The sequence below is a fragment of the Harpegnathos saltator genome, unplaced genomic scaffold, assembly GCF_003227715.2.
Source record: "Harpegnathos saltator strain DR-91 unplaced genomic scaffold, Hsal_v8.6 scaffold720, whole genome shotgun sequence".
Taxonomy (NCBI): domain Eukaryota; kingdom Metazoa; phylum Arthropoda; class Insecta; order Hymenoptera; family Formicidae; genus Harpegnathos; species Harpegnathos saltator.
Genome location: NW_020230561.1, coordinates 845,044 through 869,753, shown reverse-complemented (window position 1 = coordinate 869,753; position 24,710 = coordinate 845,044). Strand labels below are relative to the sequence as shown.

The 24,710-nt window shown below is 35.1% G+C and overlaps 1 protein-coding gene across 2 annotated transcripts; it reads left to right on the top strand.

The window, feature by feature from the left end:
- The first annotated feature begins 8,104 nt into the window (after positions 1 to 8,104).
- htt (huntingtin) lies at positions 8,105 to 22,576 on the top strand. Of its 2 annotated transcripts, XM_011152550.3 has the most exons (15): positions 8,110 to 8,355; positions 8,443 to 8,623; positions 8,864 to 9,142; positions 9,217 to 9,358; positions 9,429 to 9,995; positions 10,061 to 10,662; positions 10,745 to 11,058; positions 11,138 to 12,439; positions 14,628 to 18,666; positions 18,757 to 18,962; positions 21,040 to 21,214; positions 21,285 to 21,698; positions 21,767 to 21,927; positions 22,009 to 22,096; positions 22,165 to 22,576. In XM_011152550.3, exons 1-15 carry the CDS (start codon positions 8,270 to 8,272, stop codon positions 22,261 to 22,263), a joined length of 8,655 nt encoding a protein of 2,884 aa, XP_011150852.1. In that variant the 5' UTR covers positions 8,110 to 8,269; the 3' UTR covers positions 22,264 to 22,576. The 2 variants fall into 2 exon arrangements, with proteins under 2 accessions (XP_011150853.1, XP_011150852.1); XM_011152551.3 differs by lacking the exons at positions 21,767 to 21,927; positions 22,009 to 22,096; positions 22,165 to 22,576 and having other exon boundaries at positions 8,105 to 8,355; positions 21,349 to 21,524.
- The last annotated feature ends 2,134 nt before the right edge of the window (positions 22,577 to 24,710 follow it).

The window sequence follows — 24,710 nt, the reverse complement described above, 5'->3', positions numbered from 1 at the left end:
GAGAACTACGATGCTACATCCACTTTTAGGTCTTAGTGGTAAAATCTGCATGTGGTGGAAGTTCGTGCTAAATCCACTATCAGGCGGTTTATGTCCGTGCTGCAACCATAGTTACTATCTCTATGCCAGACTATGCCCGAAGGTCTAAAAAGAGCAGGGGGTGAGGAGCAGGGAAAATAAAAGTACATATTAAATATTAAATCCTCTACATACATGTTGCCGTATCAAAGTCTCCTGTATAATAAACGATTTGATACGTCTGGAGACGCATGATGTATCGTTGCTCGCGTCCCGTTCCCTTCGTCCTGCTTCTCAATTCAACATCCCGTCCGCTCCGGACATTCGCTCGTGGCACTGACAATGGCCGTCGGTGAGCATTTGATCCGCTCGGAGGAGCACATGTTAATTAACGCGACGAGACTCCGTTTATAAATATCCCGCGAGTCGACGAAATATTTGAACTTTTAAAAAAAGCATTAAAGAAAATCACGTTGATGTTGTCATGGGTGAAATCTCACCCTGGTATATATTTTTTTATTTTCGAAATAAAAAAAAGCCAAACGAATGCAATTAAATGTTATTTATTATCATTGAAGATTAGATGAAAAGTAGAAGAGTTATTGTCCGCAGCGGATAATCTAACATTTAATAAGAACGAGACAAAATTCGCATGAGATGAAATTCCACTCTTTAACGCTACCATGACCCTTAATTATTCTCCGAAAACGGCCTTACAACAACTTTGACATTCTGTACAATTAGTTGCTAACATATTTTCTAAACGTACACATTCCTCTTTAATTAACATAAAGCTAAGAAATATCTGATGCTTCGACAGAATAATTTTCTTTATTTTCAATAACCAATAAGCAGTAAATCAATGTCGCGTACAGTTGAAAGGCCTCCTCGCACTTCCCTCATTGTCCCGGAACCTTCGAGAAAAGAAAAGATGCCCAAGGGCAAGTCTCTCTTGCTTCAACCGCCGCCGAGGTCCGCAATGTTTACATCGCGCCGATTGTGTTGATCGGCTCGCGAGCGACGACACTTTTTGCCCTTCGTTTGACGTTTGACGAATTTTCCGGGAATAAGAAGTCGGAATTTTTTAGTTGGCGCTACTGTTCTAATATATCACTTCTTTTGTACAGTAGAAAAGTGTTGCAGAGTTTTATTATAGTTATAAGTTTTACTTGTAAAAACTTATGTACACATATGTATAATAAAAAAAATAATTTGAGTTTGATACTTCTAAAAATAACACAATACGTGTTGCGCTTTACTTGGCGCCTTTTTTTTTACCTTTTTGTTTAAAAAGGTAAGTTTTATATAATATTAAATATACATACGTTTCACATATAACGTGATTGACTTGGAGTACTCCGTACCCACGCATGTTATTCATAGCGACGCATTCATACTTTCCCTGATCTGTTACATCGGATTCGATAATCTGCAAGGCACCTGAAACATAAAATGTGATATTCTCGAACAGCGTTCCTCTCAGGATTTTCTTGTCCAAAGAAAGATCAATGATGTGATCGCAGATCTCGTGTATGTCATGTCAAAATAGAGACAGTTTGAATTCAGCGTAATATGATTCTTGGAACAGACGTAAATAATTATTGTGAAGTTTGAAGCGACTCTCTCTCTTAGGCATGCTTTGAAAACACGAGTTGTTTTCATTTTCAGCTAACGGACGACGCAGGCATTAACATTGATCGGCAAGGTGGGGGGTAACCGTGCCTTCCCGATTGTTTGTTTTCGTACGCTTATATATGACTCCGTGATTGCGGAAAGGACATTGCGCCTCGGGCCGACGAACGACGCGCATGCCGCGACGCAGAGCAGTGTCGGTTAATACGCGTTTCTTTGTTCCTGAATCTTACTTGCGCGAGTGTTAGAGCTAGAGTCAGTGTCGTCGCCAGTGCTACGATGGAGTATCCGGGGGTGCTGCGACGGAGTAACCAGAAGGAGGACGTCGGATCGAGAAGTCAGGATGGAGAGAGGACTCGGAGCGCGCCGAGAGACGTAGCCGAGGACAGCGATACATCATGTATGGTATTCGAGGTACCTCGAGTAATTATTATTACGCAGGATTTTTCTAATTTTAACGGACCTTATTCGAAGTAAGGACATACCCGAGTCGAAATTAGATCAGCATTCATAGTTTATCATCTGAAAAATAGCTTGAGATTTGATTATTCGTTAAACTAATTTCACGTAACATGAGTTCTACTTTTCTTTTCTCGTAAAATATGAATGTCTATTCAAGCAAGGTTGCTGGGACAAGCTAAGGTTTATGAATACAAATTTTTAATTATGTTCTCAATGAAAAATTGCACATAATTTAAAAAAATTATGAATAATGATCTTAGAATCTGATATAAATTTTACAAGTGTTGATTTTTATTCGTCTAATAATGTTCAGATTGCTGTTTTCGTTTAGAATCTGCTAGAATGTCCGTTTCTCATTCTTGTTTATCTTTCTTATTGTACCGAATCAGAATTAAAATCTCTATTAATCAAACAGCATTATTAGACATAACCGTTGTCTTTTTGCAGCTTCAGCTCTTTTAAGAGCTACAATTCTCATCATTCTCATTAGAAAAAAGAAAAGAAAAAAAAAGAGAAGAAAGGAAAAAAGAACTTTAAGAATGATGAGAATAAAAAGTGTTTTTCATCCCCCATTTCCTCTAATTCTTATATAATTATTTAATCCTTATATATTTATCTCACGCGCAGTTCTAACAAAGGCAGTTCTATTTACGTTTTTATCTTTGTTCTCTTTCTTGCGCTATTAAGCGAATATATAATCAAAATCAACAAAAATTGCTCATTTAAATTAAGAATATAAGGATTAAGTACATATACATTATCGAAATAAACGAGTATTAAATAACTGCGGAATACGTTGCTGTTGAAGACTCATCATGGGCGAGAGTAGCCAGATGTAACGTTCAGGTAGGACAAAGCTTGTTCACTATTGCGCACCTAGATATTCTACATTGATTTTTCAAATTGGATGCAATTTGCAGGATCAATGTAGAATTAATATTTCGACTCGGAAAAGACTCGGGAATGAGAACGAATTGTCATTGCACTTGGACAATCTTCTAACACTGATTTCTGGTATTGATCGATATTCGATTTTCGGTACTGATTTACTCTTTCATTCCTCTACAAGAAAAAAAATTGATACGACTCATCCATTTAACCGCGTTAATTTGATGAATAAATTAAATATTGATCGGTCTTCAATTTTCGGTACTGATTTATTCTCTCTTTTCTTTTATAAGACAAGAAAAATTGATATGAATCATTCGTTTATTCAAGTTAATTTGTTGAATAAGATTAGAGGGGTAAGTACCTGAAAAATGAGAACAAATTGTTATTGCACTTGGACAATTTTTTGACACTGATTTATGGTATTAATCGATATTCGATATTCGGTACTGATTTACTCTTTCATTTCTCTATAAGAAAAAAAAATTCATACGAATCGTTCATTTATCCGCGTTAATTTGATGAATAAATTCAATATTGATCGGTCTTCAATTTTCGGTACTGACTGGTTCTTTAATTTCTTTATAACAGAATAAAAATTGAATACGAATCGTTCTTTTACCTGACTCAATTTGTTGAGTAAATTAGTGGGGTAAGTACCTGCAAGATGAAAACAACTTGTCATTGCACTTAGACAATTTTCTAATGCTGATTTATAGTATTAATCAATATCCGGTTTTCGATACTGATTTAGTCTTTGATTTCTCTATGAAAGAAAAAAAGATTGATACAAATTGTTCATTTATCCGCGTTAATTTGATGAAAAATTTAGATATTGAACGGTCTTTGATTTTCGGTATTGATTTATGTTCTCATTGTTTTACAAGACAAAAAAAATTTATACGAATCATTTGTTTATCCGAGTTAATTTGTTGAATGAGATTAGAGGGGTAAGTACCTGAAAAATGAGAATAAATTGTCATTGCACTTGGACAATTTTCTGACACTGATTTATGGTATTAATCGGTATTCGATTTTCGATACTGATTTACTCTTTCATTGCTCTATAAGAAAAAAAAAATTGATACGAATCGTTCATTTATCAGCGTTAATTTTTTTTTTATTATATATAAGTGGTCCATGGGACGATTAAATATTCGAATACATGTTGTCGTATCAAAGTCTCCTCTATAATAAACGATTTGACACGTCTGGGGACGCATGATGTATCGTTGCCCGCATCCCATTCCCTTCGTCCTACTTTTCTGTATAAAATGTCGAATTGAAACGTATTAAAAAGTATTGACATTTTGAATATGTCTGATTTCTGAATCTTTTTGATCCGAAGAAAAGGATTGAAAAGTATTAGTTTCCATTAAATTTTACTGCGCTAAATGCGAGACGGTCTCTTTCAACCGAGTGCCTCACCAGGGAAATTTCTCTGGTACGCTAAATCCCGTATCATCAGGTCATCAGTCTTTATAGTATATCTCGTCGGTACATAAGGTTTATATTACCTGTACATACATATTTTGAAACATTTTCTTTGGATATTATATCAAACGGATTTTGCGTGTCACGTAATATCCTTCGGACTACACGGACATTATTATTTTGATCAATTTGATTTCTTTGGTATTCATTGAATTATCCAGAACGCGCAACTGCCATGTTGAACGACTCAATTGTCGTGTGAAATGTTTCGATTTTCACAAATTCATATAAAATTTTTCATTTTTCACTGATTCACAGAAGTCTTTCACTTTTTATTAGTTCACGCTAGGGAAAAGATTCATGATCGCTGCCCTGAGCAATTGCAATGCTTTTCGAATCATCTATGTCGGCACGCTTTTACTCCTCAGATTTCTGTCATTCATAACTCAATAATTATTGCGAATCTCGCAAAATGGTATGGGACTTTTATGTTTATCTCAACCCAATCTACCCTCACACTTCGGGTTGGCAGCTAGTTACCGGATACTTTGTATGATCTTCATGATATTAATCATACACAATGTCAATTCTTTTTTTTTGCACATGTTAACATGTTAATTCATGTTATAAACGCGTAACAATGTGCGAGACCGTGCTTGTCAAATATGCTATTATGGTTTTAGCACGGACATAAACCGCCTAAAAATGGATGTAGCACGGACTGCCACCACATACAGGTTTTACCGCTGAAACCTGAATGTGGATGTAGCCTCGTAGTTCCCCTCTCAAAATGGATGCAGATGGCGGCCTTTCCCAGTGCGAAAAATCGGTGTCGTCGAAAACACCGTGTTGGCTATTCTCACGTTCCTCTCTAATTGTAATATTTGAACTCACTAGCAACTGGGTATTTGCAACCTATTCTGGACTGGGCTTTATGCCGGTATTCATAGTCGGATCTTATATTTAAGACTGTCTTAAGTTAATCTTCAGATGCTGTATAAATTATTTCATTAGCTACGGGATATCTGATGAGGAACTTAAGACGGTCTTAAATATAAGACTCGACTATGAATACCCAGATAGCACACAGATGTCCATTGGACGTCCATTATATGTCCATTTTTTTACAAAAGACTTCCATAGGACATACGTTTGTCACAACTTTAGACATAGGACGTACGATGGATGTACATCGGGCGTTCTACAGGTCCAATGTCCAATAAGGACATCCTTGTTTCGTCCAATTTATGTCCACGGATGTAAATCAGACATACGGACATAAATTGGATATGAAACGTACATCCATTCGATGCCCGGTGCTGTCTGGGTACCGGCCATGTGGACGTATTCATAGTCTGGCCTTATATTTAAGACTTCCTTAAGTTTATCTTCATATAGTCTGTAGCTAATAAAATAATCCGTGCAGCATCTAAAGATGGATATAAAGAGGCCTCAAATATAAGGCCTGACTATGAATACGTGTATTAGAGTTTCTACATCGACGTAAAGAAGACGTATAAACGAACACTATGGCTGGTATTCATAGTCAGGTCTTATATTTAAGACAGTCTTAAGTTCACTTTCAGATACTCTATAGCCAATGAAATGCTTTGTACAAAGTTTGAAGATAAACTTAAGACGGTCTTAAATATAAGATCCGACTATGAATACCGGCCTTTGTCGTGAAAATTGTAATACGGGTCCGAGATCAAGCAAATGATTTGGTGGTATTGAATTCAAGTAAAGTTGTAATATAATTTCTTTTTGACGCTTTCGCCGTTTAATCAAAATATTTCGTACATATAATATACAGGGTGTCTCAGAACTTTGGGACACGGGCTCCGTAGGGATATAGAGCTAAGTGAGAGGAACAAAAAAGTCCTGTACCATAATGTGAAAATCGTAATAGTTTTTTAATTATAATAACGCAAAGTTAGACGTTTTCCACGCGGCCTATAGACGCTCCGCGGCAAGTTGTGTGCGTAGGGGCTGAGCAATAACGCGGCTCGCGCTGACCGTCGTGCGGCGTCAAAGCGCCAAGACGCCATCGTGACACGGGCCTTAGTTCTATGTCCCTACGGGCTCCGTAGAGACATAGAGCTAAATGCCTGTCCCAAAGTTCTGAGACACCCTGTATATTGCATAGTCATATTTTCTACTATTTTCAAATATATGGCAAACGAGCGTACACTTTGCATATTATCCATGATTAATTTTTTCCAAAATTAATAACCTAAAATTTTAATTTCACTTTTAGTTAAATATTATATTTTATTATATAAATTTTACTATATAGATATATACATATTTTATAATTTTCAAATTCATAATATAATCTAAAAGTTCACTTTATTTGTTGATTTATTTACATACTATTCTTTTTACATTCTAATTCTTTTATATTCAGACTACAATCACAATCATTTAATTTTTCGTCCTTTCCCAGACAGTACCGGACATCTAATGGATGTACGTTTCACACCCAATTTATGTCCATATGTCCGATTTACGTCCGTGGACATAATTGGACGTAACAAAGATGTCCTTATTGAACATCGGACCTGTAGGATCTCCGATGTTCGTCCATCGGACGTCCTATGTATGTCCTATGGACGTCTTTTGTAAAAGAAAATGGACATATAACGGACGTCCAATGGACATCCGTGTGCTGTCTGGGTTTATATTGGACACTAATGGAGATCCTTGACTCACTTCACTCGAAAGTTGGTAAGTTATTTCAGATTGGTGACAATAAGATAAGCGTAAATATGTAAACGTAACTCACCTTAAGTAGGAGTTATAACATTAGTGTTACTAAAGCCAGCGGCACACGGTGCTTGTTTTCGTGCTGGATTGCTTGCTAGATGAAAATATTGCGTTGTGATTGGTACATTTCCGAAGATGGGTGGAAATTCACCAATCAGAACGCAGTATTTTCATCCAGCAAGCAATCAGCATGAAAACAAGCACCGTGTGCCGCTGGCTTTAGAAGCCGTGTAAACGTAGTCTATGAAATAACAAGCAATAGAAACATCTTAAGTCTGTGCTTATGTCAAATAAGAAATGTTTATGAAACATAATAAGGCGTTCTACAATAAGATCGTCTTGATCAAGTTACAACTTGAGAATTTGCCCAAATGTTTGCTTATTCGTCGATTATGAAACTAGAGAGCGTTTTAAGTCTGAACTTAAGATGTTCTTACAAATAAGTCCTGACTATGAATACTTGGTTACGATAAATATATATCTTTCTCTCTCACTTCCGGTTTTACTCCATGCGACGCGAGCTAATCAGCAATCGTTCACTCATTGGCCGATATCTGTTTAAGGATCTCTACTTAAGACGATCTTAAATATAAGACTCGACTATGAATATCGACCATAGTCAGGTCTTATATTTAAGACCGTCTTAAGTTCACTTTCAAATACCCCGTAGCCAATGAAATAATTTGTATCTGTATTTGTATCTAACAGTATCTGAAGATGAACTTAAGACGGTCTCAAATATAAGATCGGACTATGAATATAGACCTTTATTAATATCTCGTTGATGCGCTAGGATAGCCGCTTTTCAGCTTCTCTCTGGACATAGTTTAGTTGTATTTTCTCAGAGGGCGTGTTAGAGAATATGTCTCCTGAAATCCATATACGACCGCCCTCAAGTTTCTTTCTGGTGTAAATAGAAAAAGAATAAATTCAACATATTCAACATCGACGACATCAATGATGTAGTAGACGTGAACCAGTGTAAATTTATATTGAATAGGTGAAGATTAATAACATGTCATTTGTCAAACATATTTTTTGAAAAAGTTGTCAAAATTTATAAATCAGCATGACTCATATTAATAATGTGTTTAAAGCCGTAGAAACATTAAACTCACTGCGAGATTCTAATATTGTATCAGATCCCGGAACAAGGTATAAACAATAAACATTTTCTGATAACTGGAAAACTTCTGTCAATTTCTGTTCTTTTTGATAGAAATGAATTTTCGTTAACAATAGGAAAGAGAAAATATCATGTTGTACAATTATCGTTGAAGGAATATGTTCTTCAACTGTCAGACAAAATCTCAAGTTTCCACAAATTCTTACTGTTACCATTGAAACATTGCTGGCATTGTGTAATGATGAGGAATCAGATATCAGGATAATTGCAGATGAGTCCCTCAATAAAATTATAAGGGTATATTGATACTATTATATATATATTTTACATTTCATATATATATACACATACATATATATGTATATATGTGTACATATATTTTTATTGACTTATTCGTCAATTTATGATTAATTCTAGAAACTTACAAAAGTATTGTTTAAGTTTTGTTAAAGAATTATATTCAAAGAGTATACATAAACATGTATGTTGTTTACTATATATATTCCTGTTGAATATTAAATGGTATTATTTATTTAGGTAGTTGTTGATAGTAATATTGTTAAAGTTCAGATAGAACTTTATAATGAAATAAAAAGAAATGGACCTGCACGTATAATGAGGGCTGCTTTGTGGAGGTTTGGTTTGTTAAGTCATATGATACGTCCCTCAAGAGGTAAAGCATATGTATCAAATTTGATACCATGCATAGTTATCATTGCACGTCGATCTGAGGATATAGTAATTGAAACATTATCGCAGTCGTTACCATTGATTTTAAAAGTATTAGGACCATTTATGACAGACAAAGATGTCAAGGTAAGTAATCAGTACTATTATGAGATATTATTTATGGTAATATTATAATTAATATAGAATTAAATTTATTGCAGATATTACTAAAAGTATTCTTTGAGAATATCTCTTCTACTCAAGCAGTTTTTCGTAGAGCAGCAGCAAACATGATTCTGACAACATGTATAAACTGTAGAAAACCACAATATTTTTTAAATTATGTGTTAAATTATTTATTAGGTATGATGAATATTTATAGCATTTTGTATCTGCAAAAGATTATATTAATTAATGGTGTTTGTTTTATCAGATGTAATTATGCCCGCAAGAAGTATTGAGTCGTCTACTATTATAGGCATATTTGGATGCCTAAGAGTCATCTTACCTCATATATGTAAACCTTTAGAGCCTGAAGATATTGAAACACAGCAAATAGATAATCTTTTACGTATATATGAATTATGTTTGCATTACACAAAATGGCATTCTGAGCATAACATTGTAAATGCAGTTTTAGAAACTTTGGTACAACTTTTGAAAATGCCTCCAAAATCTTTGGTATCTGTTTTATTGTCATCACAAGGCATAACTCAGAGCAAAATAATATTAAATCAAATGTCCACTTCATTATTGGGTCAATTGAGTATTTCTAGTACAAGCACTGTTCATGATGGAAATTCTGATTCAGTTCTGAGCCTACACGAAATGGATGTTCCAAAGATTACTTCAAACATAGATAAGTGGATTGTAGAAGCAGAAACTATATCACCAGATATGCACAATTTACAACCACAAAATGAATGTACAAATGACATAATAGAAATGAAAGGGAAGATAATGGAAAATTATTGTGGCCTGAAGATCGGAATTATTGATAGTAAGAATAAACATGTAAACATAATCTTAGTAATTTAACAAATATAAGATTTTAATATTTTTTAGATGAGGTTGTTGAGGAAGGTAGTGATGTCGGAAGTGAGATTGAAAAATCAGAAAAAGCACCATATTCAAGCTTGTTGAATGATCAAACAAAAGAAGAGGATTACTCTGAAGAAACTACTGTATCATTCGCTTCTCCCAAAAAGTCTTCTGTGGATTTCATATTGTATGAGACGGATATTGGAAGTTTTACAGACTCAGATATGCCTGTCAAGTTTTGTTGTCGCTATTTAGTATCGTCCTTTTTATTAGCCGGCAAAGCTGAGCATTTAATGCCAGACAAATTGTTCCGTGTTAGTGTAAAATCTCTTGCTCTAACATGCGTGGGTTACATCTTGAAGCTCTATCCACACTTGCTTACGATGACTGTGATCAAAGAATCTAGCTGCTGCAATGAAAACAACCAATTAATTGCAGACATCTTGTTATTTGCCAATCATCCAGATCCTCAGATCAGGGGCAATATAGCGATGGTGATCGGAATTTGTTTAAAGTCCGTCTTTGTTCAATACGGTGGCTCTTTTGAGAAGTTTAAAGCTGAGTGCGCAATTCAAGAAAGACACAAAGACATATTACTTGGAGATATGATAAAATTACTTCTAAACGTGAGTATACATGTTTTAGAAAACGTCGATCTAAATAAATAAGAATATTTTCAATTTGTGATTATTTTTATTAAATGTACAGGGTTTGAACGATGATTCCGCAACGACGTGTCGTCAAACATTGGATGCGTTGAACTTTTGTTTACCGGAATTATTGGATTCTGTCGATAATGAACACGGTCTTACCATCTTAACTGCTTTGCCAAAACTTGTGAAGAATCCGTATTTTCTAGTAAAAGTAAAATTAGTCGATTTACTGAGTAAATTGTCATATATTACGATAGAGCATATAACAGGACAATCATTATTTCAAGAACATTTTATTGACGCTATGATAACATTATTAGGCGATCAAGACCAAAGAGTGAGGCATGCGGCGTCAGATGCTATTGTTAAGTAAGATATATTTCTAATTTCATCGTTTCGTTACTCCATGCATTTAAACTAATATGTACTACGTTTTTCGTTATTTTAGAAGTATTCTTTATTTATATTACCGGCATTCTCAAGAAGATAGTGTTACAAAGAAGGCGACACAATATACTCAGCAATTTTTGAACTCTGTAACGTCAACTATTTTAGAACTTTCGTCGTGCCAAGACAAACACAAGCCATTTGTGAACACGTCCATCGAACCGTTTGTATTTTTAAATCACTATAATGGAGCAAATTACGATCCCAGCGTGGAATATTCTTTGTCTCGCATAGTTAATATTCTGACAGAAATATTGACGGTGCATTCCTCGAAATATCTAATATACGGTTGCTGCGAGACTCTTTTTCGTTTGAGCGAGACTTATTCCACTACGGTTTACGTCAGAGGGTGGGATTGCATTCTGCCAAAAACAGTGTTGAAAAAATCTAAAAAGAACGACCGGTCGGATGCAAGTGACGGCAGTTCCACAAGCGACATGATTCCTTCTCCCGTAGGCAGTGGTCTTCTGTCGTTGACGTTGTCTTTGCTAACGTCTTCAGCTATCAGTCTAGATCTCTCCACACATCGGCATCTAATCCTCCTTGCTGGAAATCTGGCTTCCGGATCAGCTATCTGTAACTTCAAGACCAACGGTGACCCAACGAAATTATGGAGTATGTGTAAGGACAATCACATGGAATTGTTATTGACGCATATCACACGAGTCCTGCACATATTCGTTTACGTAATTGACGAAGTGCAGATGCAAGCCAGCGTCAAGCCCGTGTTGTCGTCCTTATCGTCCGCGCAAACATTGTCACCCAAGAAGAAAATCATGTCGGAACAGAAGTCAAAAGAGAAAGCAGAGAAAATCGGAGGCTTGAAGAGCGGCAAGGATCAAATGGGAACGTTTGTCGGTATACCGCATTACATGAAGATATATGATATATTAAAAGCAGCGCATGCTAATTATCTAGTTACTCTGGAATATGAAGCCAGTGAAATGTATCTGTCTTTATTGAATGCGACGTTGGACGTTCTTTCTCAGATACTTGAAGTCGCGTCCGTCAACGAAATAGGCAGAATAGCGGAAGAAGTGTTATATTATTTGAAAAGCACTGTTACATTGTCACCGACCGCAACGGTCCAGTGCGTGCAGCAACTGTTGAAATGTTTATTTGGCACGAATGTGTACGCGCAATGGAGTGAAATGGACGTGCAGAAGAGTATGGATCGGTGTACCACGTTGCAAGATGACAGGGGCTTTTACAATCAATGTTTTCAATACCCAGCGAGAAAAATGGCGAGCACGATCAAATTTATCGGAAATAATTGTAGAGGTGAAAATGAACCGGATAATGGGTAAGTATAATCTTTGATAACAAAATTAACGCAATTTATTCCCACCGAGAGGTCAAATGACAGTTAAAAAAAATACCTTATGCGTCTGGAAAAAAATATTTCTTTTAGTCTTATTCAACATTAAAAATATAAAATGCACTGTTATATGTTAGATGTGCAAATTGATTTAATATTTTTATATTTGACGCCTTATAATTTTATTTTAAAATTATCTTTCGCCTCTTCTGCGATTTACAAGTATGGACCTCTACGTTTTCAAAACACTACAAGTCTTACAAGGAAACCGTCGGAATTGTCCCTCATCGATTTTGATGGGCTTTGGATATGTTGTAGAGCAACAAAAATATTAGATACATATTTTTTTTATCGGCGTATTTCAAAGTTTAGGGAGTGTAACACAACCCCTCAAAAAAACTAACATTTTCATTTTTCGCGAATATCTCCTAAAGTACGAGGTATATAGAAAAATGTTTCCTACAAAAGTTTTACAGTATTTTATACTGTTTGCAACAGTATATTCAGATTTTTCAAAAGTGTCAAAATTTTCAACTTTCCCCTTTATCCCTTTAATTTTGTAAAATTAAAAAATTTTATGAAAACAAAAATTAAAGAGCATTTGATGTCGAATCCATCCATATATAATAATACAATATGGTCATAATTAATTTTTAGAAAAACGAGATAATATTATCGTACTATAGGCGCCACGCTGTAGATAGGTATTGTGTTATTTTTTTTCAGTTGCACTTCAGTTGTATTTAATAACTGCCTTTTATGCATATTTCCTCATACCACAATATGCAAGAGAATTACTCTTAATGAAACAAAGATATTAGATAAATGAACGTGCATATGCAAAGTGGACCATTTAAGTTGATAATGCGAAATATCTCAAAACGAAGCATTGGAGAAAGAAATATTTCAAATAAAAGTTGGTTTAAAGTATAGTTTAAAGGGGGACGTACAATGGTGTTCTTGGTTTGACCCTGAAACGTGTAGGTTAACTTATCAACCTTTGAAAATTTTAATATTATCAAATTAACAAAAGTCAGGGCATTATTGTAACAACATATTCTCGAGATCAAGTAGAATAAAAATGTCTTGTACCATTTTTTCTTTCGACAAATAATTAGCAACATATCGTAAGTTAAATATTGAAAAAGTTATTAAGTTTTCTTTACAAATTTCAAAAAATATTAGGCAAATAAAAAAATGTTCCATACAGAAGTTGTTAAAATTAATTGGTAGAAAAAGAAGATATAATAAAAAATTGAGCTTTCTATTTTAAAAGATTAAGTTGACCTTCATCTGACCTTAAATACACGTTTCAAAGTCAAATCAAGGGCACTATTGTATGACTCCCTTTAAACCATACAACTTTTATTTGAAACATTTCTTTCTCCAAAGCTTCGTTTTTGAGATATTTCGCATTATCAACTTAAATAGTCCACCCTGTATATGCACGTTCATCTATCTAATATCTTTATTTTGTACTAATAAGTCGCATATTGTGTCATCAAGATTAATTCTCTTGCATATTGTGGTATGAGGAAATATGTGTAAGAGACAGTTATTGAGTATAGTGTAACTGAAAAGAAATAACATAATACCTATCTACAACGCGACTCCTATAGTACGATGATATCATCTCGTTTTTCTAAAAATTAATCATGACTATATTGTATTATTATATATAGATGAATTCGGCATCAAATGCTCTTTAATTTTTGCCTTAGGAAATTTTTTAATTTTGCGAAATTAAAGGAATAGAGGGAAGGAGGTTGAAAATTTGACACTTTAAAAAAATTTAAATATACCGTTGTAAGCAGTATAAAGTACTATAAAACTTTTGTAGGAAACATTTTTTCATATATCTCGTACTTTGGAAGATATTCGCAAAAAATGAAAATATTTTTTGAGAAGTTGTTTTACCCTTGCTCACTCTAAACCTTGAGATACGCCGATAAACAAAAATACGTATCTAATATTTTTTGTTGCTCTACAACATATCCAAAGCCCATTAAAATCGGTGAGGGACGGTTCCGACGGTTTCCTTGTTAGTGAGGTAGACGAACATAACTTTACAGAATAATAGTGGTAAAGTTTTATAAGAATTTACCGATCATTTTTAATCACTCAGTAATTCTAGTGTTAAACATCGATATGATAACTTTTTCTTCACTTTTAGGTGGATAGGATTATTACGTAGAAAAAGTGACCGCAAATTTTCGTCGGTATTTAAAAACTTGGCGCGATCTTCAGATCAGAAAGGATCGGTGGCTTCCTTCATTCGGCTTTTTGAACCGATGGTTATAAAATCGTTGAAACAGTATACTGTTACTAGTAACATCGCGCTGCAATGCCAAGTTCTGATGCTATTGAGTCAACTGGTTCAATTGAAAGTTAATTACTGCCTATTAGACTCAGATAAGATATTCATCGGATTTGTTTTAAAACAGTTTGAATTTATCGAAGAAGGTCATATGCAACAAACCGAGGAGCTTCTACCGAAAATGTTTAATTTCCTGGTTCATCTGTCTTATGAAAAGAATCACTCCAAAGCGATAATAGGTATACCAAAGATAATTCAATTATGCGATGGTCTGATGGCGAGTGGGCAGCCAGCAATTTCGCATTGCATACCTGCGCTCGCACCTGTCATCGAAGATATATTTCTTATTCGTAACGGTAGTTTGAGTGCAGTCGAGCAGCGGGAATTAGAAACAACGAGAGATGTGTTGATAGCTATGTTGCTGCGCCTTGTGGAGTATTATCAAGTTATCGAGCTTTTAGCGCTTTGTTTGGCGGAGTCAAGGTTCAGTGGAGACGGTAATGGAGAAGAGAAATGGCGCAGATGGTCCCGATTAACAATGGACACCGTGCTTCCGATACTGGCAACTGGAAAACTCAGGATAGAATCTGAAAAGGCTCATGTAGCACTGGTTAAATTATTTGCGGCTATTTCGCCCACGGTATTCCGGCCGGTAGATCCCCTCCTGAGAATACTGTTCACTGTATCAGTCTCCCCATCAGCTTCAACTCTGAAATTGAAGCGATGGTTGGGTATGATCAATGTTGTGCTTCTCTCATTAATTTCTTGCGCCAAGGAAGAAGCGATGCTGGCGCGTCTCTCGGATCTCAGTATATGCGTGTCGGATGTGTCGCATCTATTCTCACTGCAGGAATCTTCCTTTGGGCATACGGACCCCTTGAACGTATTAGGGGCTCAATCGCACCAAATGCCACCTGAGCAGATACTGGCCAAATTCATATTCAAAGTGATTAATTTGATAAGCTCGAAAGTATTTAATTTGCTTGGTCTGATAAACCATAAATCCGCGGATCCTTTTGTTGGCTTCTCTGACTACACAGCTGATGACAACTACTTGGTGCATCAGTTTGCATTTTTCTTGCAATTGTGCATTCATATGTTTGAGTCCGGTAGTCATTGTAAGGTGGCGAATGCAACGATGCAAATGATTCAGGGGCGCAACACACCGGACGAGGAGCAACTGCCCATTGATCAGCTTAACTATTTAATGCTCAGTGTCGGAAACATGTGTCCGACGGTGATGTGCCAATGGGCTTATTTGATGATCTTATTGGGGTACAACGAGATGTCCTTCTGGTCGAAAATATTGAACAGCAGCGGTAATACTGACTGTATCGTACGTAGTTGGTCGAACGAGAAAAAACTGTGTGCTGCAACTAGTAGCATAAATATACAGATTATACGAAAAGGAGGCATTATACTATTCTGTGATTATATATGCGAGAATCTAAACGATGTGGAACCACTAACGTGGTTGTTGGTAAATCACATAGAGGAGGCTATTAACATTGCCACCGAATCTCCAATTAGAGATCTGTTAAGTACGGCTATACACAGAAATCCTGCAGCTAGTGGGCTTCTGGTACAAGCTATCGCAACGAAGTGCATTGATCTGTCGCAACCTAGTTTCATAAAGCGTCTGTTGCAGTGTATCGAGGGTGCTCATCATTCGCAAAGCGGTGCGGTCATAGTGACCTTAATACCGAGATTGTTATCCACGAAGTATCTTGCTTTATCAAGGATGGCGGCGAAAATTGCCAGTCGCAGAGTGGAGATATTGTTGACCACGAGTGCAGAGGATGTGATCAGTCAGTTGTCGAAGGATGATATTGTAAAGATTATGGACAATTTGCAGACGACTAAATTGGCCAGAAAACATGGTGGTTTAATCAGTTTATTGAACAAGTTGGCTGTGCAGTATTACGACTTGTCGCCGTTAGAGCCCGATCAATGCCGGCCCTTCAATCCATCTACTGTAAAGGGCATTCAGTTGGACCGAAATTGGTTTTTGTCTCAAGTAAAATTGCGATGCTGTCACACAAGCGCCAGCAACAATCCTATGGAATTAGCGCAGTTATTGAAGGACTTGAACTTCGATGATTGTTTGAGCATTCTCTCCTGTAAAGAGTTCAATCTAAATATTTTAAAACATTGTATAATGTTAGGGACAAAACTTAGTATTGAGAGGTGCCAAAAACTAGAATTCGGTAAAGCACAAATTGAGAAAGACTTTAATTTCGATGCAAGCCCTTTGTACGTTGCCGCCAAACAGTGTTTACTAGAGCATATTCGTTATCTTTGCGAGCTTACGCCGAAGCCGCATCAGATTTACAACCCAGAAGTAGACAACACTAGCGGAAAGGAGTTGAAATATGCGGCTAGATTTCATGAGCTATTGAGCGATACTCTTTACTGGAAGATCCTTTTTATGATAATCCCAACGGTTAAAATTTACATGAAGACATTGCCGAAACTGGCCAAATACAATGTGACGAAGATCGATGTCAAATTCGAGGAAGACATCGCCAAATTTTCCATGCTGTGTCTTGAATTGGCGCATTGGATGATCCACTCCGACAAAACAAATGTCAGAAAATTGAGGTCACACGATATGGATCTTGCGTTGAGTTGCGCAGCGGAAATTCTGAGACACGTTGCACCGAGTAAAATTTTTGGTGACAGCACTCGTTACACGTGGGTATGTTCCGCGGCAATCTCCTTGACGAAAGTCGTTGAGAGTATATTAACGACGATAGATCCTTTACCAGTCATAGATTCACAAGCATTAGAGCCAGCTCTGCAAAACGAGAACACTAAGGATTACGCACGAGCGTGTATTCAAATGGCGTCGATAGTAGCTTGGCTGGAAAAATGTCAAACGGAAGGTTCCACGAAAAACATTCCACCGTACTTATTCGATACGATAAAGTCACTTGTTGTCAGCGTGAGTCGACAACCGTTAGTAAACTCTTACATTTTGACACCCCCATTAGTGTGGCAACGTGACTGGCACGTCGTTGGTTCGAGTTCAACCAAGTGTTACTTTCCACTGTTATCGTCGGAGTCTAATCTTCTGCAGGAAGTAGATATTTTGAATCAGTTTATTTATCGAGTAAACTTACTAGGTTGGACGTCCAGGTCGCAATTCGAAGAGATTTGGATGGCATTTCTGAGCGTTCTTAATTTCCTACAAAATGAGAACACTCCGTCAGAAGAAGTAGCATCCTTGATTCAAGCTAGCAGCTTAACGATTCAAGCAATAACGAAATTATTATTACAAACTCTTCTGTTGCCATGTCCTGGCAATCCTGAAGCCAGCACTTTGATCCACCACCCCAGAGATCCTCAACTTTCCGTGCATAAAATTAGCTCCCAGAAGCTCTTTGCGATTCAAGAGTTACTTTTGTGGAAGTACGAGTACATGAATGACATGGAAAATAAAAACGGATTGAAATTGGACCACATTTTTCACAGAGGGAATGTAGAAAGAACTGCGGCTGCTGACAAATTCACATACAGCCAACTGTCGGTCTCTTACTTATGGTCACTGTGCAATTTATACGAAGATAAATTGAACGTGTCTGTTCTTGATTTGAAAAACAGACGAAACGACGCATTAATGTCTGCGTCGCTTGATTTGGACTCATGTCTGCGTTTTCTCATCGAACATTACACTAGTTGGTTTTCACCACAGGCTAACACGCCTGTACAGTTGCTAACGGAGATTATCAAATCCATTTTGGCAATTTCGGAACTCTTTCTTGAACGGTCACAATACCAATGGATGTTGGACATATGTTTGGAAGTATCGAAGGTTCATCCAGTGGAAAATGCGATCCTACACCAATACTTGGCTGTTTCGATATGTAAAGCTGCTGCCGTTTTAACGCCATTGGTAAGAGCAGGAAGTTTAATCGAGGATTATCTGTTTAATAGAAGAGAACGAAGAAATTATGTTTTTCTTTCAACTGATATTATTTCGTAGGACTTTGATACTTTGGACAAAGTGAAACGTATAGTGGATATCAATTTAAAGTCAGGATTTTTGCCTGCTAGAGTTTCCGCACTTCATGGTTCTCTGTATTTACTGCAAAGCGCGGTATTGGCCAAATGTGAGGAAACAATGAATATCATACATCCGCTAGCTATTGAATACATTCAGAAACATATTGATCCACAAAATTCAAACGGGTAATTTAATCAAATTTTATATCACTTCATTTATCACAATAGAACATACGGAGTGGATTATTATATTTTAAAATCATTTAAGATTAAATTAAGTTACCTTTTTTGGTCCTTTAATGTTGAAAAAAGCGATTTAAGAAGAATATGTTTTGTTCAATGGAGCACATCAAATAATTGAAATTATTGCCACTTTTTGTCTCACTTTATGAAGGACTGACAGCTTTTACATAGAATATAATATTTTCTCATATAATTTTGTAGCTAATATAAAGATTTCAGTAACCTGTAACAGTCCAGGTAGCCAAATTTGTAGAAGCAGGTTTTGCATAATGTATCTGCTTTTGTTGACAACTTGCTAGCAGAAATACAATACGATAAATCTACTAGCACAGTATGATGACAAACTAACGACAAAGAACAAGCAGAATTTATACAAGGTATCTTATTTTATATACTCCAGGCAAATATCTCGAAAAAATATGGAAAATATGGAAAAATGTTTCAGACAAAAGTTGATTTCAAAGTATGATTTCAAAGAGGACATAAAATAAATATATCAGTTTGTTTACAGATGGCACCACTTTCGAAATATTCACTGATCATTATTTTTGTTAAATAGAAAATCTAATTTTTTATTATATCATCTTTTTCTATCAATTAATTTAAACAACTTTTGTCTGAAACATTTTTGTATTTGACTAATATTTTTTGAGATATTTAAGGAAAACTCGATAACTTTTTCAATATTTAACTTATGATATCTCGCTAACTATTTGTCGGAGGAAAAAATAGCACTAAACTTTTTTACTCTATTTGGCCTCAAGAATATATTGTTACAATAATGCCCTAACTTTTGTTAACTTATTTTTGGAAATTTCAAAATCATCAAATTAACAAAAGTCAGGGCGTTATTATAATAATATATTCTTAAGATGAAGTAGAGTAAAAGAGTCTAGCACCACTTTTTCTACCAATACCATTTTTCCGAATCTTCCATATTTTTCGAAATATTTGCCTGGGGCATTTAAAATGGGACACACTGTATATTGTTCCATAACTATTTAAATATAATATATTGTGAATCTTGTTCAGTTTTTGTCGCCAATCTGTTACCAAGTTATGTCAACAGGCTTTGTCTTATACACAGAGAGAACGATTTAGTTGAATTTAACAAATACTTATTTGGAATAGTCCAAATAAATTTTTTGATTGATCGAACGAAGTTTTGTTTGACGCAACAAAAATATTTTGTTGCAGCTTAGTTCCAACGAAATGTTTTTGTTGCGTCAAACAAGATTTTGTTCGATCAATCAAAAAATTTATTTCGACTATTCTAAATAAGCATTTGTTAGATTCAACTAAATCGTTCTCTCTGTACAATCTTAATGGACACAAATAGTCATGACCATAATATTCTAATGGAATTTGTTACCAATATACTGATGTATTACCAATATTTAGTTTATTGGGAGTATAACCTTGAAATGAATTTCTAGATAATATTCAGATGAAAATCTAGATATGGAGGTATATTTCTCGATTCTCGATTCTATCATGAGTAAGTCACGTGATGCATTAAAGTCATTTATTGATTATTGTTCATGTAAGAAATTGTTGCTATACGAACGACCAGCATTTTGAATGCATATTGTGGTAGAATATCATGCAACAGTAAAAAGATTACGCTGTCAAGAATTTATATATTCATAATAGAAACAAGGAATTTATGAAGTTGTTTTTCGTATAAATATTTAGATTTCAAGATTATCTTAAGAATATTGGCAAATTGAGTTTGTTTTTACATTATAACAACATATGAAAAAATATGTCCTTTATCAAATAGACAATCTTGAAATTAAAAAAAAAAGATATGAAACAAGAAATTAATCTTAATTATTTAATGTGGCTCAAACAGAATATTTTTTTGTGAGATACTTTCTAAAATCAAAATTAAAAATTTAATCAAGAAGTTAAGGTATAGTGATTTACCAAGTGTATTAAAGATTTACTGACTTATCTGTTTTTACTTATTCGGTATAATCATGCAGTTTTTGACTTATTTATTCTTTTGTTAATGCAGCATTCTCAGTCAGAGTGAAGAACATCAAGGAATAATGTGGGCTCTGGTATTCTTTCTATTGGAACATGCGGAAGACACTCCACCGGACACGGAGGCACCGGCTGTGTTAGAATTAGTCCTTTCTCTAATCATGTTTCCGAATATTTCGTATGGCCTGCACCAGACCTTATTACAGGTATGTTACGGCACTATTCACAGAATTACTCAGGTAACGCTCAGTACGAAGACTGTCGATTTGCCGACAGGGTCTTGAGAGGCTCGTCGCGACGAAAAGCGTAATCGGAAAAGTTGCTGAGCAAATTGTTAAAGTTGCGATAGATCGGCTAAAACAACCGAGCCCGTTGCTAGCGCTGCCAGCTCTGCAACTTCTACTGACATGTATGTACACGGAAGCGGCCGATCGACTGAATCAACCCGGCGCGGAGAAACCTTTGCCGGACGTAGAGCCAGAAGCATTAGTCAGATCCATAGAACGTACTTCCGCGATATTCGATAAAATTCGGAAAGGACATCCTATGGAAGTGGAAATATTATGTACTGTGCTCTCCGGTGTCCTTGGAGATTTTTTCCCACCATCGGAAATCTTAACGAAAGTCGTAGGAGAATTTCTGTCGCCGCATCAACCACATCAGAGGTTACTTTCTGCTGTTGTTTTTAAGGTTTGTGGAACGATAATTATGAATGCAATATTACTGCAAAATAAATAAACATCTGATTTCTTTTGCAGGTTTGTGAGAAAGCGTGCAATAGCACAGAAATGGAGCTTCTTCAGGACTGGGTAGTCTTCAGTCTACCGAATTTTATCCAAAGTTTGCCAATAGCAATGTCGACTTGGTGTTTGTCTTGTTTCTTCATTAGTGCGTCAACGAATCATTGGTTGAGAGCGTTGTATCCTTCTCATATTGTAGCAATTTTATAATTTTATTTTTACGAAGAATTAATACATTTCCTTAGCCATAGTTGCGATAGGTTTCCATACGTTCAATCGAGAATTGGCAAGTATGAATATGAAGACAAAAAGATGTTGTGTATAGCTGCTTCAGATTTTTATCATAAGGTAGATTAACTTATTTTTTAATTAATTCACATATATTTCATGATTTACATTATCGTTTATAATTTTAGCTATCTAAAGAATCTCAAAGAAAAGCGTTTGTTAAGACATTCGAAGTAGCAGCAAAGGAACCTGGGACCCCATTCAGTGACATTCTAGCCTCTTTTTAATTAATATTTGACTATAGCTGTAAAAAGTCGACTATAAAATAAGAATTCTATAGAAGTATGTAGCTTTTAATTTTCAAACTGTAAAAATCGATGTACAATCACTCGCGAACTGGCGAGTTGCGTGCACATATGTACATTTGTACGTATGAGAATATTTATTTTACATCATATCCCTTTGCAGACACATACATGAACACGCATACAACATACACACAAACACACACACACACACATTGAGTGTGTGCGCTCGTACGCGCAAACACAAAAGAGATATGCAACTTGTTTTGCAATAAACAGTATTTTCTAAATAAAATTGTCATGTTGATTTATATATGTAGAGTAACTTTATAGAATATTATATGTGCATCATATATGTAGAGTAACTTTATAGGATATTCGATATACAGGGTGTATAAAAAATATCGGGACGGTGAAATATTACAAAAACTAAGCATTTAAAAAAAAATGTTTCCAATAAAAATTGTAGGGTTTCAAAAGATTTATTTACTGACATTATGAGTTTGACCTTGGGTGGCATCACCAAGGTCAGGACAAGGTCACCTTGAATTTTTTTAATTGGACCCACTATTTTTTATTGCATATTCTTGTAGCCCTTCTTTAGACCTTTTCAAAACACTGTAATTTTTTCCACTTTGAGTAAGCCATTTCGAAGTAATCGAGCTTTTTATGATAAGATGTCCAGCCAGTGGCTGGAGCAATTTCATGACTTATATTTCAGACACATGTAATATTTAAAAAAGTAATATTAATGTACTAAATTTATAACAGCACTAAAATTCACCTTCGAATCATTTCAAATCAATTGCAATGAATTTGACTTGAAGTAGAATACATTATTTGTACATAATACGCGTTGTTTCATATGGAAAAGATAAATTATTTTTTTTACTGATTTTTCTTTCTTTAATTGAATTATCGATTTTGTTATCTAATTAATACAAATTTCTATTTATTGGATAAATCTTTTTGTTTCCTAGCTTATTCGTTAGACTTTACATTTTCTTTTAGAGATTAACATTATTCTCAAACGCTTTTGTAAGGATCTTGCCTTGACTGGCTGGATACTTCTTTGATCTTATCTTGATTGACTGGACATCTTATCATAAAAAGCTCGATTACTTCGAAACGGCTTATTCAAAGTAAAAAAAATTATAGTGCTTTGAAAAGATCTGAAGAAGGGTTATAAGTATATGCAATAAAAAATAGGGAGTCCGATTTAAAAAATTCAAGGTGACCTTGTCTTGACCTTGGCGACGCCATCTTGGCGAGGTCAAACTCATAATGTCGGTAAATAGATATTTTGAAATCCTATAATTTTTATTTGAAACATTTTTTTCTAAAATATTTAGTTTTTGTGCTATTTCACCGTCCTGGTACTTTTTATATACCCTGTATATTAGGTGTTTCGGTTAATTTCCATTATTTTTGCTTGAAAAACACATTTATTTCAATTATAAAATGAATCGATTAATCGATAAAAATATTGTCCATCGTTTTGTATTACTTTTTCCCATCTTTCTGGTAAGAGATGAGGACGATAGAACAACTCAGATTTTGAAGCAATCCATTCATCCACCCACTTTCGGACTTCTTCATAATTTCGAAAGCGTGTCTCGAAGGTCACGCTACATTGAACGGAACAAGTGGTAATCAGACGGAGCCAGGTCTAAATAATATGCGGCACGTGGAAGACGGTTAATCAACAATTGGTATAAAAAATATCGAGTTCGCGATTTTTATAGTCATATGATCGCAACTTCGGTTCTTCTCGCTCCCGTTTTAATTGGATAATTTCGATGCTTGAATCTAAATTAGCTGATTACTTTCGGTACATTCGCCTATTCGGCGATGGCCGAAATTTTCCGAACGTTATCGGGTTGGCATTCATCAGGCGCGGGACTTGTGGTGCCGCGCCTCATTGTCTTTCGGTTAATTATCAGCAGTTGAAACAGTTTTCTAGTGACGACCAAAATTAAGTATAGATTGATTTATTCTTCTATGCGTACATATATTCTTTGATGTTAATATTTACTTCTAATCGTGTATTACATTAATAACAATAACATTACAAAAATATTTCTGTTTATGTTTTTAAAGTATCTCAAAAATGTTTCAAAAGTCATTTCATTATATAATGCTGGTATAATATTTAAGAAATATTATGCAAAGAGAGACGATAAAAAATCGTACATATCAACATCTAAAAAGGTAGATTTAATGTTTCTTGTTTATCGGGAACAAATCAGTATAATGTTCTGGCTTCAAAATTTTTAATTAAATATTAGTATATATATTAGGTCAAGCAGTAAGTTAGATTGAAAAAAACAATATAAAACAATTCATAATTCATAATGATGAAAAAATTTACATTTATCTTCCTTGTTATAAAAAATTACATTGTTTCCGCAATTTTCTTTTTTAAAGTA

Excerpts from the sequence above, each read along its gene's own strand:
- htt (XM_011152550.3), top strand. The coding sequence starts at position 8,270 with ATGACTCATATTAATAATGTGTTTAAAGCCGTAGAAACATTAAACTCA. Across the intron at positions 9,996-10,060 it reads GAAGATCGGAATTATTGATA|ATGAGGTTGTTGAGGAAGGT; the intron begins GTAAGAATAAAC and ends AATATTTTTTAG. Across the intron at positions 12,440-14,627 it reads GAAAATGAACCGGATAATGG|GTGGATAGGATTATTACGTA; the intron begins GTAAGTATAATC and ends CTTCACTTTTAG.